General features: G+C 45.3%; 1 protein-coding gene across 1 annotated transcript; it reads right to left on the bottom strand.

Moving 5' to 3' along the window:
- Positions 1 to 4,229: 4,229 nt before the first annotated feature.
- On the bottom strand, positions 4,230 to 16,802 carry NEFM (neurofilament medium chain). The gene is made up of 3 exons (XM_089537728.1): positions 15,672 to 16,802; positions 9,217 to 9,341; positions 4,230 to 6,491 (listed from the first exon to the last, which is right to left on the bottom strand). Exons 1-3 carry the CDS (start codon positions 16,767 to 16,769, stop codon positions 4,817 to 4,819), a joined length of 2,898 nt encoding a protein of 965 aa, XP_089393854.1. The 5' UTR covers positions 16,770 to 16,802; the 3' UTR covers positions 4,230 to 4,816.
- Positions 16,803 to 18,002: the final 1,200 nt, after the last annotated feature.

The raw sequence follows: 18,002 nt of genomic DNA, 5'->3' as shown, positions 1-18,002 counted from the left end.
ATCAGCACTCTAACCATTGCACCACATGGCCACTTCTAGCATTTGCAGCTCCTTCCTTTCTGGAAGTGTGCATGCTAAGCAAACTGCAAAGCTATGTTGTCACTGCAGCTGACATTGTAAGACAAATAACCCTGTGCTTTGTGCCTTGAAAATACAGAGGGAAGGAACTCATTTCTGCTGCCCAAAGAAATGGAGCAAAAGACCCCCCAACTTCAACCTGATTCTGTGGGGCGTTCCTAGTGTCTTTGCTAGGAACACTTGCATTGTCATGTTTATACATTCCAGAGCATTGCTTTGACGCATTGCAGTAAAGGAAAGCAAGGAACTCGGCAACCGGAGGTGCGTGAGGGGAAAGAGGCAGGAAAAAGAAGAAAAGGACCTGAACAACTTTGCCCAGCACTTTCCATTCTGTCCAGTGGAGAAGGAGACAGCCTCATCCAATGATGGTTTAGTTGGAATAAATCGCCTTTTGTGCACTGGAGCTTGCACTCCTGTGTAAAAAAGGGGGGAAAGATAAAATGCATAGGATCAAAGCTTTACATATTTTGCTTTTTAATCTGATAGTTTGCTTTGATTCCCTTTTAAGTGCAGGAGACCATGGTCTGGACAAATAAACATACAAATAAGTAAGGCTTTTGGCAAAAATTATGATTTTTCCAAATTATACAATTAAGTTAGAATCTCTGAAGTTCAGATAATATACTGTAAATAGGTCCTACTCAGGGATGCAAGATTTGCTGTAGCTTTGCAGAAATTCAAGCAATTTCATGCATTGCAATAGATACCATCATTTTCATATGTTATTTTTATTGCCATCAACATTTATTGATATAGTGCCATCAGTGTACATGGTGCACTGATTTAATTGTCTACTCCCATTGCTAGTCCTGATTAGAGTAGACAATTAAATAAATAGGATTTAAATACATGTTTACTCAGCATTGAACCATTGATTGAATGAGTTTATGAGTGATACCAGTAACCCTAAGAATATCAGGCTATGATTGGAAGAGAGGTCAACACACCTGCTTTACCAGAACAGGTAAAATCGTTCTAGAAATCTGAGAAGGTGGCCTTCTTCATGCATAGCATGTGTCTTTAGACTCCAAGGTGAATTGTACTGTCAACTTCCAGTATATTAAAGGTGGTATGCAATGATAAATGACAACAGGATTGTTGGTCTTGTATACTTGTTACATCTTTTTTAACTTCTGGAGAGTTTAAAAATAATAATTGCTCCCTCCAGGGAGCATAGGAGGAGGGAGGGAAGAAGCCATTCAGATCGGTCAAATGAAGCAATGTTTGCCCCGTTGAGATCCTTTGCCTTCCTGAGTTGTGTATGATATTGTACATCAGCCGGCAAAACCTCCTGGCAAGATTAAATATTCATTTGGACTAAATTCCTTCAATTATAAATATCTGGAAGTTTGTGTTCTCTTTATTCCATTGGGTGCTTTAGATGAATACGCTTACTTGGGAAATATTAAAATCAGCTTGTGGAAACCCACTACACAGAAAGCAAGATACTTAAGGAATTACTGTTTATATTGATACGGGCAACACTAGTGAATGCAGCATCTTATGTTAATTCTTCCCCAGACTTTGGCAGGCCACAGCCATCCACTTTCCGAAATGCCAGTGCTTCCATATCCCCCAGTTGCCCCCATTTGGCAGGACTATTCCAATTAATCCTCTGTCATGACACTTTTCAGCTGATTTTAAGACATCCCAGTTTCTTTCTCCTCCTCCTCCTCCTCCTCCCCCTTTCTCCCTTTGTCCTCAGCTTAATTCAGATTCGCCATTCTTATTAAGTTGAGGCAAAAGCAAACTGCTGCAGCTTCTCCTATCTTGGTCGCACCCGTCCCATTCTTCATCAGTGAAATTTTAAAATCTTCTTTAAATTAGAATAAATGTGTTCTTTACATGAAATATTTGTCAAAATGGTAAATATCATCATCATCATCATCATCATCATCATCATCGGTTGTGGCGTACCTTCAACTCATTTCCACCCTACAGTGAACTTATTAGCAGGTTTCCTTGGCAAGAGAGAGAATGCCTATGGCTTCCTCTGAAACTAAGAGAATGTCACTTGCTCAAGCTCTTCCTCCTCATTTATCATTAAAAAGAAGAAGAGGAGGGGGAAAAGGAATGCGACAGTACTTTTAAGACTTAAATCATGCTAAAACAGAAATCAGTTAGTCTTAAAGGTGCTGCCACGCTTCCTTGTTTCCCTCCTCTTCCCTTCTTCCTTCTTTGAAAATACTCATTCGTTGAAAACTACTCATTGTGATGTTGTTGTCATCACTCTCATCCTGTAGGTTTTGCATTGTATTGAAGTTGGTTTCCTTCCTTGTGTTGCTTCTTGCACATGTACACACTACCGTCAGTGTGTTTTGCTAACTCAATGGAGATATCTTGTTGGCAGATCCTTTTAAAAACGTATGTGTTCTGCTTTGTGTGTTATGTTATGCCCAGGATACCTGAAGGACCGCCTCTCCCCATACATTCCGCCCCGCACCCTCAGAACATCTGGGCAGCAATTACTTAGGGTTCCCGGGGCGAGATTGGCCTCCACCACCAGGAGGACATTTTCCATCGCCGCCCCGGCCCTTTGGAACATGCTGCCCATAGAGCTCCGCTCAGCTACCTCCCTGGCCCAATTCAGACGGGACCTCAAGACCTTTCTGTTCCAGACCGCATTCCCTGAATAAGGTCCTATAAGCCTCCTCCGCCGCACTGGCAATGGGACTGGCTAACCCTGGGGCCTTTTGTTTTTATGTTTTTGTAATTGTATTATGCTTTTATCTCATTGTATTGTATTTTAAAATGCTGTAAACCGCCCTGATCTGAAGGAAGGGCGGTATACAAATAAAAACTTTATTATTATTTATTATTAATTGTGCCCTGTATAGGGATTAGTCCAAGGATAAGGAAAGTGCAACATGTAGGTTACATGTAACCCTAATATTATTTCAGAGGCCTAGGCCCCCAAGCATTCTCCCAAAGTCCCTTGAAAGTAAAACAATATTTTGGGAAGTGCATGGTGAGGTGTGTTTGTGGCTTTCCATGGTCCCATGGAGAGCTAGTGTGGTCCCCTACACCTGATGATTGCCCATGCCTGAGTTAGTTTAACACACAGTACTGTGTGATCACTACCACAAATCTATTGCTCAGGGCACCCAACCACAGAAAGCTACTTTACTCAACACAATCATGACACGAACTCATTCACAGATACTTCCAAGAGATGCTCTAGCTGGAGATCCTGTATTTTGTATGTGGGGTGGTGCTTGGATGTGATGACCCAGAGGTCACCTTCCAGCGTTATGATTCAGTGTGGTTAGGCCATTTGAGGCCAACAATGGTGGAAGGAGATGCAGATTAAGTAAATGGGGCAGGAGAGCCCGTGTCAACTTATTCCTCTTCATGAAGAACCCTCTGGGTTTGACGACCAAAAATATTGCAACTCAGTACATCTCTATCTGCATCTGAGGCATGTCAGAAGATCACAAGCTGCAGTTCCATCACAGCATCAAGGAGAGTTGGGTGTTGTGGGAGAAACAGGCAGAGCTGGAGTCTCTTCAGCACTGTATGATTAAGTTTTGCATGACATATAGATCTGTCTGTGCACATGTGTTGCTCCTTCAGTGAATGGCTCATGGGTGCTACAGTTAACTGGTTCAGCCCTTGAACTTCTTGAAGTAAGGAGTCCCTCAAAGTAGCCCAACTAAGACTGAAGGCACTCAGTGGCTGTGAAACACTGACTGACAGACGTGGGTGATGCAAAACCAAATGGGCTAGGAAGTGGGAATGGTATATCATGTGGAAGGCTTGACACATTGATAGAGAACAGATGGATTCCATAATGTCAGTGGCATCATCAGGGTCAGTTACACTCAGTGTGGTAACTCATGGTGTAACCTGCTATTGATCTCCTCCTACACTGTGCCATGAAGGTCAGAGAAGATTGTGACTGGAAAATACTGACAATGAATTCCATAAATTCTCTTCTTTGTCCTAGAAATGAATAGTGTATTAACACTGTTTCAGAGAGCCATCAAGAATAGCCACTCCACCAGTCTCCATCATTTATTTGCAGTCCTAGCAACTGTGGTTAAGAGGTCCAGACGTTTCAATTTTAAAAAAGGAACGTGAGCTATTCCATATACATTCCCATTAGTAAAGACAACAATGTATAAAACCTCAGAGCTGAGAGAGAAAGTCCAAACGAAGCTAGGCATGTTTCCAATATGACCTTTATTGAGCATGAACAGCTGTGACTGCTTTACATCAAACAACAAAAGGTTGCATACTGTGCATGTCAAGGTAGGTTCTCCCATGAACAAACATCCCTCTTTAATTGCACCAGTGAGGTAAACATAATTATTAAATAGCTTAAGGCTAGGAGAGTTTGGGGGTATTACTATCATTTTTCATTCATTCTTTTGTTATTGTTTGTTTGTATTTGGCTCAGTTGATTCTTTGCATAATACATCTTAAGACGTTCCGTCCCATCAGCAGCTTAGGAAACTCAGCAAGTTCCTCTGTAAGAATAACAGCTCATGCATTTTTGTTTAATTCCCCAAGTTCTGCAGAGGGAGCACATCGGGTGTGCATGCATTTCCCCCCCGCCTGATCCCTGGGTATTGCACAATAATAAGAATAAGAAATAAAGGAAGAGTGTTTTGGAGACTTCACGAGAGAACCCGTTCTGCTTAGAAGCCGTCACTTACATGCATTTTGCAGCTGTCATATGGCTTAACCTTTTGCACCGACCCAAGCTCTTTAGAAGGAAAGGGGAAAAAAGATTATCCTAGTCACTCTCCTTAACTTCTTTCATTACAGCATGTGAAGAAGTGACCTTCTCTACCTTCTTGGTGGACACTAATTTCTCTGCAACCGTCTCTTCATGCTCTTCCATCTTCTGTGTGACCGTCACAGACTTTGTGATATACGTAGTGGTTCCATCACCCCCTTCGCTTGTGATTTTCTCTACTTTTTTGGTTACTACAACTTTCTCATCGCTCTTCCCTTTCTTCTCCTCAATGGGGCTCACATCCAGACCATTGGTGACAACCCCTTTATCTTCCTCCTCAACTTGCTTTGTCTTGGAGTCTTCCTCCTCTCCTTTATCTTCTACCTCTCCATTGACTGCAATATCTTCTTTGGTGGATTCCTTTGAAGCTTTCTCACTTTTTTCTTTCTTTTCCTCTTTTGTTTCTTTCCCTGCACCAACTTTTTCTGCCTTGGTGACTGAGATGATCTCTTCTTTCACTGGAGATCCTGCTTTTGCTGGAGAAGCTGCTTTTTCTGGGGTCCCTGCTTTTTCTGGAGAAGCTGCTTTCTCTGGAGTCTCTGCTTTCACTGGAGAAGTTGCTTTCTCTGGAGTCCCTGCTTTCACTGGAGAGGTTGCTTTCTCTGGGGTCCCAGCTTTCTCTGGAGTCCCTGCTTTCACTGGAGAAGTTGCTTTCTCTGGAGTCCCTGCTTTCACTGGAGAGGCTTTCTCTGGTGTTCCTGCTTTTTCTGGAGAGGCTTTCTCTGGGGTTCCTGCTTTCTCTGGAGAAGGTGCTTTCTCTGGAGTCGCTGCCTTCTCAGGGGACCCTTTCTCTGGAGTTCCAGGTTTTTCAGGAGAGCCCTTCTCAGGAGTTCCAGCTTTCTTAGGAGAGGTTGCCTTTTCTGGGGTCCCAGCTTTCTCTTTCTCTGGAGACTTTGCTTTTTCTGGTGTTCCTGCTTTCTCGGGAGATCCTTCCTTTGCTGGTGAGCCTGCTTTCTCCTCTTCCTCAGCATCTCCAGATTCTTTATCCTCCTTCTCTCCTTTTTTTGTCTCTGCTTCATCTGTCACAGGAGATTTAGGTGGAGATGTTTTTGCCTTCCCTGCCTTCTCTGCTGAAATGGTTTCCTCCACCTCTCCTTCACCTTCTTCTGGAGCCTCCTTTCCTTCCTTGCTCTTAGCTTCATCTCCCTCACCTTCTTCCTCAGCTGTCTCCTCTTCAGCTTCTTCCTCACCCTCTTCCTTTTCACTCTTATCTTCTTCTTTTTCAGATCCACCTTCTTCTGCTTCATCAGACTTTGCATCTCCTTCTTCTTCTCCTTCTTCACCTTCCTCCTCCTCTTCTCCTCCTTCTTCCTCAGCTTCTGGGGCTGCTGCTTCAACCACAGCCTTTTCCTCTGCCACTATTTCCTCTTCTACAGCCTCTCCTTCTTCCTCCTCTTCCTCCTTCTCTTCCTCAGGCACTGCTCCGCCAGCCAGTTCTTTAGCCATAGCTGCAATGGCCTCATCCAGTTCAGATTTCTCATCTTCTACTTTGGTTTCTTCAATGATTTCTTCTACAAATTTGTGTTGGACCTTTAGCTTTGGAGGTTCAGCTTTAGATTTCTGGATTTTGGTTGTTGATATTGTTACTGAAGGTTGCCTGTGTGTGAATGTTGGCCCAGTGATGCTGCCAGAGAAGGCACTGAATCTTGTCTCTTCACCCTCAAGAAGTTTCCTGGAGAAACAAATGATAAGAAGAAAATTGACAAGGGACCAGGAGATACTAGAACAGCCTGGTGCTACTCTTGGTAGCTCTAATAGCTCCATAGAACTACTATGAATAAGAAAACTTTGCAATTTGACACTTGATTCATGCTATGGAAACCTGGGATCTGTAGCTTGTTGTGGCACCAGAGCTCTCTGACAAGAGAAGCTTAAATATGAGACGAAACTACAACACTCGGAATTCCATTGCATTGAGGCATGGCAGTTAAAGTGATGTCAAACTGCATTATTTCTGCAGTGCAGATTAGGCCATATATAAACTTTATCACAGTTCTACAACACCATCTCACTGTGGGATTTTCAGTTTGTCTTTTCTTCCTGAACCACTCTGTTGGCATGTGGAATGGGAATGTAATTAAAACTGCAAGCCTACATCTACTTACCAGGGGATAAATCCCATTATACTCAATGGGGTTTTCTTCTGAAGTTGTCATCTATACAGTATTTTTTTAATCAATGTGACTGATGAAATTGCAACCCTTCACCCTGAGAGAAAATACCCTTTTCCTCTGTGAACTGCTTTAGGGAATTATTAGTGGCCCTGTGACATTATCAGAAAGTTCTAACAATCTCTTCTCGGACCTATTTGCATTTTTAGCAAGCAACCAAATGGCAAAGACTGCTATGTTCAGTGGGTTTGAGAATGAATATGAGCAACAATCAGTCAGCTACTTGTTTTTGCTGGGCATTTTCTTGAACAGGCATCCTTCCAGGACTGCAATAAACAAGACTGTTTATAAAATTAGAATTGTTGTGTATCTTGAAAAGGCCATTGCATTAGTTTATAGAGTTGTTATATATTTGGGGTACATTGCCTCTTCACTAAGCCCCAGAGGGAGGGGGGGGGGATCCCACATCCAGAATCAAAATGAAACAGATAGGCACATCGCCAACAAGAAACTCCAGACCATATTTAGAAGCAATTATACATATAACACTGTCCTTATCAACAGAGTAGCTGACAATCCAGAAACACATGTGGTTATAAGGCATCTGTCAGAACAAATAGAAGAGGGCTGGGGAACCTGAAGATCTCCAGATCCTTCAAGGCATTTCTAACTTGTAGCAAACCTAAGGCCCTGTCATTGGGGTTTCTTGGCAAGATTTGTTCAGAGAACACTTTTTTGGGCACGTTTTTGTACAAGCTTCTAATGCATTAATTTTCGTATTAAGTTTTTTTTTGCCTAAAACATGCACTTTTGCAGGCAATTTTCCTGATTTCATTCATTTTAGTGTTATTTAATGTGATCCCCCTCCCCCTTTTTGATATATGCATTTTTGTATGAATATTACCGGAGCGTTCCATTGCAAAGTTCCTAGAAGTACAAATAAGGATAACAGAATTTTGGTTTGAAAATGTGAAATTAGGTAAGTTCACATTAAAATGTAAAATAAGTGTATTTCTCCCCATTCCTAAATAGGCATACTCAAAATCGGCATTAAGAAACTACATATTTGGACTACTATCTTCTCATTATTAGGTAAATTGAGATAGCCACATTGGATAGGACACCTTTGGCAGGGGAGAATTAGAACATTAAAAAGGAAGAAAACTGTCATCTATTTGTGTGTGTGTATATATATACATACATTTAACTGTGGATCATGATGGAACAATATTGTTATCATCCACCACTGAAAAATAGCAGGCTGGTGGTGGCCCTCCATTTATTATATTAAGAATTAATTATAGCTTACTTGTCTGACACTTAAAAAAAAAAGATTTGTGGTAAGCATTTCCCTTTAGAATATTCATGAGTTTCAAATGTCATTTTTCAAATCTGTGACAAAAGCACCACAGATGTGACAGCTATGTTCCTGATCTGATAAATATTAAATGGAAATTTCATATGGGCTGAGAAATCTTTGCATATCCAGCTTAATTTGGAAAAATGTGGGAGAAAAGAAGTCTTCTATTCATATTCCTCATTTCCATACTACTCTTACAGTCGGTTGCATATCCTTCACCTGCCCTGATTTTTCAGAGACAGCCTTGATTAACTGTCTGCCATCCCAATTTTTCAGCTACTATTAAAATGTCCCAGTTTCTTCCTCTCATTTCCTTGTCCTCAGCTTACTTCAACAGCAGGGAATTGACTTCAAACCACAAATTGAGGGTGTATCTTCATTGCAGAAATAATATAGTTGACACCACTTTAAGTGTTGTTGCTCCATCCTATGGAAACCTGGGATGTGCAGTTTTACAAAGTCTTCAGTCTTCTAGTGCTGGGGCCTCACAAAGCTACAGGATTCTGTAGGATGGAGCCATGGCGGTTAAAGTGACGTTAAACTACATTATTTCTACAGTGTAGATGCACAAGTAGTTCTTTCCAAGTGATGATGCTCAACATGATTGTTTTGAAGCATGATTCTAGCCATTCCTCGGAAGGACGGAAACCACCGACTGCAATAAGAATCACTGCTTAGTAAGTATGTGTGTGTGTTTATGTTGAGGCCTTCAAATTGTTTAGACTTTGGAAGTGCAAGTTCTAGGAAGGGGCTCCAAAATAATACAAGGTAAAGCTTAAAACATGGCAGAAATGTGGGGGGCTCTGAAGGTAGCTTGTGTTTGTTTTGGGAGCGTGGGGGGAATGTTGCTGCTGCTGTTGCTGCTGGAGCAAAGCATCTGCAGTGCAATTCCTGGACCAGCCACACTGCCAATGTGTCTCCCTTACCTGTATGCGGCAATTTCAATGTCGAGAGCCATCTTGACATTGAGGAGATCCTGATATTCCCTCAAGTGGCGCGCCATTTCCCATTTCGTACCTCTCAGCTCATTTTCTAGCTGCTGGATCGTGTCCTGAAATCGAAACACAGGGAATTCTTTAGTAGAGTCAGGAGAAAAAAGGGAGGCAAGAAGTGAGGAGAGTAGACTATTTCATGGGGAGGGGAGGAAAATGGATAGGAAGGGGACTGAACAAAAAGCAGCAATGTCAAAATGATAAAATGGGACCCCTCCACTACTGATAAAGGAACCTAGCTTATACTGGTGTTAGTTTCCCCAATCTAACCAGCCAAGATTAGCTAGGTTTTGACTGATCAGCTGGTAGAAGGTGAGAATCTCTGATAGAATCATAGCATTGGTGGAGACCCCAAGAGTCACCCAGTTTAATGCCATGCCATGCAAGAAGACACAACTAAAGCACTCCTGACAGATGGCTATCCAGCCTCTGTTTAAAAATCTCCAAAGGAGATGCCACCACACTCAGAGGGAATGTGCTCCGCTGTCAAACAGCTCTTTCCATCAGGAAATTGTTCCTAACGTTTAGGTGGAATCTCTCTTCCTGCGGCTTGAATCCATTGCTCCATGTCCTAGTTTCTGGAGCAGAAGAAAACAAGCTTGTTCCATCCTCAATATGGCATCCCTTCAAATATTTAAACATGGTTATGAAGTCATCTCTTAACCTTCTCCTCCCCAAGCTAAACATATCTAGCTTCCTAAGCTGCTCCTCAAAGGGCATGGTTTCCAGACCTGAAGATCTTTGCTAAAAATAATCAAAGCATCTATGTTTTCACAGGCTCCAGAAACCTCAGAGATAGGAGTTATGGGTCAGGGTTAGGAGAAATTCTGTTAATCTGGCACTCTTGTTGAGAAACCCAGGAGAGACACTAGGGGCTACTTAATATTAGGGGGCCATATTTTGAACCCTTTCCCATTTTGTTTCTTACAGCCACTGTAACAAACTAAAGCAGCCTTTCCCAATGATGAGCGTTCCAGAAATTTTGGACTACGATTCTCAACATCCTTAGCCATTGACACGATGGCCGGGGCTGATGGCAGTTTAGGATCATTCTGCTTTGGATTATTGAAATCCCTAGGTAAACACCCGAACCTAGTTAAGATGTGAGATATGACTTGGTTAGATTTCAGTCAGTCATCCTAACTGGACTTTAGTTCATAGTATTCTGTTCAAAACTGGCAGTTAGGAGCATGACAGTGTAACTCTAGAAAAACAGAGAAAATGAAATTAGTTTTGGGAACAATAAGTTATCAGTTCTGAGTATATTTAATTAATGTTAAGTTTCCTGGATTCAGAAATGATGCCAAGCACACGGAGATATAGAGAGATTCAGTGTCCTGGCAAAGCTGGTGGCTTGACTCCAATTATTTCAGATGAATCAACTGATGAATCATTATCTTTAGTAATTAACGCTGCTGACTTCCAGAATTTAAATTCTGCATTTTGTCTAAGCTCAATCGTTTCTGTATATCCTTAAGATCCAAAGCTTTGGCAGTATGAATAATGTAAATTTTAAATATAATGCCATATTGGTGATGAGTAGCAAACTATAGAACTTTATTTCAAATGGATTCTAATTGAGGATTTGATTAAGAAGTTCATTGTATGCCAATTATTCCATTAAGGCTGCTGTACTCGATGGGAAAAAATGTCTCCATATCTTACTAGTGCTGGATGTTAGTTGACTTTAACAGAGATATAGAATTGCAAAAATAGCCCTGTCAGATCAGAGCAAAGGCCTATCTGGGCCAGACTTCAGTCTCCAATAACACCAATAGGAGATGCTTCTGGAAAGTGCATGAGCAGGACATGAATGCAATAGCATCCTCTCACTTATGTTCCCCAGCAACCGGAATCAAAAAGCATAATGACTCTAGGTTTTAGATAACACACAGCCATCATGATCAACATCCCATGGGAGTCTCATCTTCTAGAACTAGAAAAGCTGGAAGAAAATGCAGAGAAACTGCATTTGTTTGCCTCCAAAGCCAGAAACAAAAAAACTCTTTACTACTGATTTTGTGTGACTTGATCTGAAATAATATGAGTGGTGTAGTGGTTTGGGTATTGGACTAGGACTCTTGAAACAAGGATTCGAATCTTCACTTGGCCATGGAAACTTAAGTCATGCTCTCTCAGCCTCAGAGGAAGGCAAAGGTACCATGCCTTTGCCAAGAATAGGTTTGCCTTAGGGTCTCCATAAGTCACAAATGATTTGAAGGCACCCAACAGTATGAGTTTGCATCTGCAAGGTTTTTCCCCCCCTTCTTTTCTTCTGCTTTGCAGTCTCTGCACTCCACTGGTCTCTAGAGCAGCTTTTCTGGGAATGCAAGGAATAGCAGCCAGAGGAGAATCAGCATCTCTTCCTCCCTCTCTGTATTTGTATGCAATTGCCTTTGGTTCATGCACAGGGAGGAGGACTGCATTAAAACAACTACAATCACATCCAGCTGAGTCTCATGCAGTTTAGCTCCATAGGAAACATGCAAGATTTATGGGCAGTAGCAGTGAACCCATAGCTATCTGACTACTTTTCTCTCTTTGAAATACTTTCCAGTTGAATCAATGTTCAGGGAATATACCTCTGCAAACAAACCCCCATATTCTTCTCTTTTTTGATGCAGCACCTGCAATCCAATGGACTGCTTCAGAGAAGTCATGCTCAGTTCCTTGGGGTTCGGGCTTGCATGGCAGGGCACAGATGACAGAATTTTAATATATGAATTATATGCCCTTTTTGGAGCATCAAAAATTGGTCAAGCTAGGCATAGACAAATTCTCCTTCAGGCCTAGGCTTTGCCTGCACTATACACTTCTGTAATGGCTTATCTGCATTGCATGGGTTTCTATAACCTTGATCCTCCTTTTGAAAATTGCTTTAATATTAGTAGTTAGATTGTAAACTCCACAGCATGGTGCAATTTGTCTTACCTCCATACTGAATTAACTTTTGCCATACCTATATATTTCTTTTAGGGAAATTGCCCTCACTCTCAACTTCCCAATGCTTCCCAATGCTTCCCAATGCTTCCCAATGTCATTCTGCAATGCGCAGGTTATTTGTTGGTAGAAATCTTAGGAGGGTTGCCTTTTTACAATCTCTGGGTGTCAGCAAGTTCTGCATTGCAGAACTTTGAAATGCACTTGGCAGAATGACCTTTTTTCCTGAGGTTGCATTTTCCCACCCAACCGATCTCATTTTTCACTTTGCCAAGGATATTTCAATGGAACCAGGTATCGCCATTTCATCCACACTCACAAAGATCACCTGCCAGGTTGTGGCATTATTCCAGGTGAGATTCTTTAATGCTATATTCACATATTGCCAGTAAAAAAATAATACCTGAGAAATTCACTGCTTCCCCTACCAAAAGAGAAGCTCTGGGACTGTGCCTTTTGCGTTTAGTGGCTCCCTTTGGAGATCCACTCAGCAAAAAATACCTTCTGCATTGCAGAAGTTCATTAGGCACTGATGCAAAATAGTGATGGTACTTTATTGCAAAGATAATAATTTATCGTTGGGGATAAAAGTGAATATTGTCCAGCTAGCGGATGGACTTTCTCTACAGTACAGTATGCATATTATGATGACTCATCCTGCAGAAGTCCATCCTGACTCCCAGACTCTCTATGCTGTGGAAGAAGACTCTTTATGAAATGATGATGATAACAATAACAGCAATAACAGGACCATATTGCAACTAATGACAATCATAAATAAGGCACTTCAGAAATGTTCCTTTTTTCTTGCGGAAGCTGGGCATGATTTCATGTTATGTAATGCAGTTTGTTTCCATGATTACTTTTTCCATTCTACCCCTCATGCAATGTGTTCCTGCAAAATTTAATTGTGATCGTCCCTTGAGCACATTAAAGTCTGCAGAAAAGACAGTATTCATATTCATCGTTGGAAAGAACAGCAGCAGCAGTTGGAACTTGAGAAGACAGCATTAGCGCTATGAACCGCATCCTCCCCCCCCCCCCCGTACTTCAGCAACTGCTGCAGAATTCGGACCACAACAAATGTTGCGGCTTGTAACTGAGGTGAGCATGGCACATCAGAGGTGCAAGAGAGTGAAGGGACAGGGCTGGGTTTGTGGCACTGTTTCAGCACCAATGCAATATGCATGGATGCTAACAACTTTAGCTACCAGCGGCCTCTTTTTCTTTCTGCTCTTCTTTATCCCAGGGCCAATTCTGCAATTCATCTGCTCCATGGCACTATTTAAACCAGGAGAACTTTCTGCATCGTATTTTTTTGCAAGCTAGGTTTTTCACCTTTCCAAAGCCAGGTCTGCTATTGCTTGGCTCATGTTAAGGTCACTTTGAAAAGAAAGCCTTTCTGGAGTTGCAAACCTGATTCTTCTGCTGCATGGCACAGGTTTCCAGCATATCCTCCCTCTTTTTCTTTCTGGCAGAATGGAGTCTAGAAATAGAATGTGACTCACATTGCAAGATGCCTTTCTGTTCACTCTTTCTGTCTGAAATATGCATTTTGTATGATCTCTTTCCCCTCTCTGCTGTGTCATCCTTCCTTGAAAGAGCAGCAACAGGAGCAGAAAGGAGACCTTTCACCACTGTTTCCCCTATTCCCCTTCCACCATGAATTTAAACATCCAACCAGACGTCTGACTTGTCCAACTCAGAAGCCTGGAAGGAAAGTTTGCCAAGATCCCCATCCAAATGCATTTCTGTCCCTGCAATGCGGGCTTTGGGGAAACTTGTCATCTATGTACGACTGCAGCATCTTTCTATCATGGATCTGAGTCTTTGGATTGCACCCCAGCTCTCCAGAAACATCCAGGGAGGTCTGACATATTCTCTGCCAGTTATCTGTCATCAGACCTGTATTCTCAGGCTACAGAGAAAGTGTCAAAATTTTGCGCATCTGCTGCGACTTAGAGGAAATGGACAACGAAGCATCAATAGTTGGAACAGCAACATCGGACTTTTCCTTTTCAATACACTAGTGAAGATATACCTACATGTATGCCCTTTTTTCTTGTTTCTGCATAGAACTGTTTGGATTGCTCTGTTTTTGCATATAGTTCTGTGATCTGCAAAACAATGCTGGCCTTTTGACCATGGTTTCATTCCTGAGTTTGCAATTTAAGTGAAAGTCCCAATTCCTCTGGTTTGGGTTTTATTTGGAGGGGTTAAGGCACAGAACATTGCCATTTGGAGCATACAAAATGCCACTCTTGGACCCACCCCAACCCAACTTCCAAGCAGGATCTCCCTCTGAGAGTTTGAGTAAAGCAAAGGAAGCCCCTTCCCCTTTCCTCCCTCCCCACTTGGAAGATTTCCCACTGCTATAATAGAGAAAACTCATGCATTGGCGGAGGAGCCCTGGCAAAGTGGTTTGAGTGTTGGGTGATGACTCTGGAGACCAGAGTTCAGTTCCCAGCTCAGCCACCCACTGGGCGACCTTGGCCAAGTCACACTCTCTCAGCCTCAGAGGATGGCAATGGCAAACCCCCTCTGAGCCAAGGAAACGCCAGGATAGGGCCGCCATAAGTCTGAAACGACCTGAAGGTACACAATACCAAAGAGTTCTCCGACTTAGTGAGGCAGAAGAGGTTGGACAGCAATCTAGCAGGGTCTGGATCCACCTACTTGGGATTGACCCCGCCCACTTGGGGATGGCCACGCCCACCGCCCCACCCTCCCCAACCCCCTTTCACTGCCATCAGCTTCCACTGACTTTGGAAGAAGCTCCCTGAAGCTTTCAACCCAGTGCAAGGAGGGGGGGATTGTGTCCATCCTGAAAACTCCTGCTTTGGGCAGGGAAAGTCCAGTCTCCCGGCCTCCTCTGGAGAGCGTGTCATAGGAGGGATCCTTGGAGGTCATCCAGACCCACCTCTCCCCCTGGCCCTGCCTCCTCCTCATTGGGGAAGGGGACTCCTGGAGGTCATCCAGACCCACCCCCCGGCCATGATCCACCTGGTAAGTGGTGCAGCCCTGCCTCCTCCCCACCCTCATGAATGGACTTCTAGAGGCCATCCAGACTCATTCCCCCTGATCATGACCTCCACTAGCCCTGTCTCCTCCTTCCTCCCCACCCTCACAGCCTTATGAGGGAAGGGGATCACAAGAAGTTATCTAGACCGCCCCCCGTCCATGGCACCCCCTCAGACCTACTTCATCCCTCCTCCCCACCCTCACAGCCTCCTTGGGGAAGGGGACTCCTGGAGGTCATCCAGACCCACTCCCCTGGGCCTGCCTCCTCCCTCTTCCCAATCTGCACAGCCCCATCGGTGAAGGGGATCCTAGAGGTCATCCAGACCCATCCCCCTGTCTCCTCCTCACCCTCATCGGGGAAGGGGACTCCTGGAGCTCATCCAGACCCACTCTCCATGGCCCTGGCCCGCCTCCCCTGCTGTGCCCACCTGGTAGCTGGCGAGGTCGTGGTTGTGGCGCTCCTCGATGTCGTTGATCTGCCGCTCGAGGGACTCCTTGGTGCCGCGGACGGACTCGAGCTCGATGCTCTTGGCCTGGAGCTGGCGGCGGTACTCGGCGATCTCCTCCTTGGCGGAGCGGATCTGCTCCTTGTTCTGCTCGGCGGCCTCGGTCAGCTTGGCGTAGCGCCCGCGGAACCACTCCTCGGCCTGGAGCATGTTGTGGTCGGAGTGGCACTCCAGCTGGGAGCGAATCTCCTTGAGGGCGGCCGAGAGGTCGGTGGTGGAGGCGCTCTTCAGGTAGTCCTTGCGGGGCTCCGCCGAGGCCGAGGAGGAGGCCTGGATCTGGGCCAGGAGCTCGGCCACCTCCTCCTCGTGGTTCCCGCGGAGGAAGGCCACCTCGTCCTGCAGGGCCTGGGCCTTCTTGTCCAGCTCCACCTTGAGCAACGCGGACTCCTCGACGTCTTTGCGGAGGGCCCTGGTCACGGCCTCGGTCTCGTCGCGGAGCCGGGCCTCGTCCTCGAAGCGCTCCTTGAGGCGCTGGAGGTCCTCCTCCAGGTGCTCCGAGTCCAGCTGCAGCGCCGCCTTCTCGTGGCTGACTTGCTCCAGGGCCCCGCGCAGCTCCCGCAGCTCCTGCTCGAAGGCCTCCCCCACCTGGCCCCGGCCGGCCTGCCTCTGCCGCAGCGCCGCGATCTCGGCCTCCAGCTCCTTGTTCTGCTGCTCCAGGGAGTGCACCTTCTCGATGTACCCCGCGAAGCGGTCGTTCAGGCCCTGCAGCTGCTCCTTCTCGCTGGAGCGCTTCCCTTCCGACGGCACCAGGCCGTTAAAGAGCGAGCTCTGGCTCAGCTCCAGGCTCTCCGACGAGCTCAGCCCCGCCGCCGAGCCGTACGAGCCCCGGCCCACCGAGGCCACATTGCGGGCCTTGTACGACGACGAGACCGTGCTGGGAGAGCTCCGCGACCACGACTGCGATCGGAAGCCGCTCGACGGGGAGACGCTGGCCCGGCTGAAGGCAGAGCTCCGGCTCTCGGCCATCCGCCGGTAGGAAGAGCCGCCGCCGACGCCCAGCGTCTCCAGCGTGTAGCTCATCTTGGACGGAAGGGCCGCCAGCGGAGAGCAACGCCGGCCCCGCCGCCTTTTATACCCGAGGCCCTCGGCGGAGGCACGGGGGAGGGGCCAAGGCCGTGACGCGGAAAAGGGGAGGGGCCCGACGCCACGGGGAACGCCCCATCCAGGCCCAGCCACGCCCACAGGCCCCCGCCCCCAGGGCCTCCAAGGCCGAGGGGCCTCGCCATCCTCCGCGCCTGCCTTCCACTCCTGTCTCTCCAAGTCCAGTCCTTCCTTCCTTCCTTCCTTCCTTCCTTCCTTCCTTCCTTCCTTCCTTCGACTATCTTTTTCTCTTTCTTCTGCTCCTTTCCCCTTCCCTCCTCTGTTCCCCTTCCCCTTCCTTCCTTTGGTTACCCTATTATCTTCCTTCTGATCCTCAAATCCAATGGATCCTTTCCATCCATCCTTCCTTTCCTCTTTTCTTCCCTCTCCCCTTTTCTTTCTACCCTCCCTCCTTTGGCTATCTTTTTCTCTTCCTTCTGCACCTCAACATGTGTTCCTTCCTTCCTTCCTTCCTTCCTTTGGCTACTTTTTTTCTCTCCATTCTGCTCCTCAAGCCCAATATCCTTTCCATCTTTCCCTTCTTTTTTCCCACCTTTTGGTTATTTTTTTCTCTTCCTTCAGCACCCAAAGTCCACATGTCCCTTCCATCTACACCTTCCTTCCTCGCTTCCTTCTACACCCCAAGTCCAATGTGTCATTTCCATCCACACATTCCTTTCTCCTTTTCTTCCTTTCTTTGATTTTCTTTTTCTCCTCCTTCTGCTCCCCAATGTGTCCTTTCCACCTACCCCTTCCTTCCTTCCTTCCTTCCTTCCTTCCTTCCTTCCTTCCTTCTGTGTCTCATGAGTTTACTGCAGACCTCCACTCAGAGAGCAAACACTTTTGCTCCCTCTGAAAGGCGTCCCAAGTTCAATGTGTCCTTTCCACCCACATCTACCTACCTACCTTCCTACCTTTGACTGTCTTTTCTTTTTCCTTCTGTACCCCAAGCCCAATGTGTCCTTTCCATTCATCCATACTTACCTACCTACCTATCTTTCTTCCTTCCTTTGGCTATTTCTTTCTGTACCCCAAGTCCAATAAGTCATTTCCCTCCACACCTACCTACCTTATATCCCTTGCCTATCTTTTTTCTCTTCCTTCTGCACCCCAAGTCCAATGTGACCGTCCCATCTAAACCTTCCTTCCCTCTGTGTCTCCTGAGTTGAATAC

This window comes from Sceloporus occidentalis, unplaced genomic scaffold (assembly GCF_023333645.1).
Source record: "Sceloporus occidentalis isolate IW3139 unplaced genomic scaffold, rSceOcc1.0.p SCAF_9, whole genome shotgun sequence".
Classification (NCBI taxonomy): domain Eukaryota; kingdom Metazoa; phylum Chordata; class Lepidosauria; order Squamata; family Phrynosomatidae; genus Sceloporus; species Sceloporus occidentalis.
This window is presented reverse-complemented; position numbering and strand designations above follow the sequence as displayed.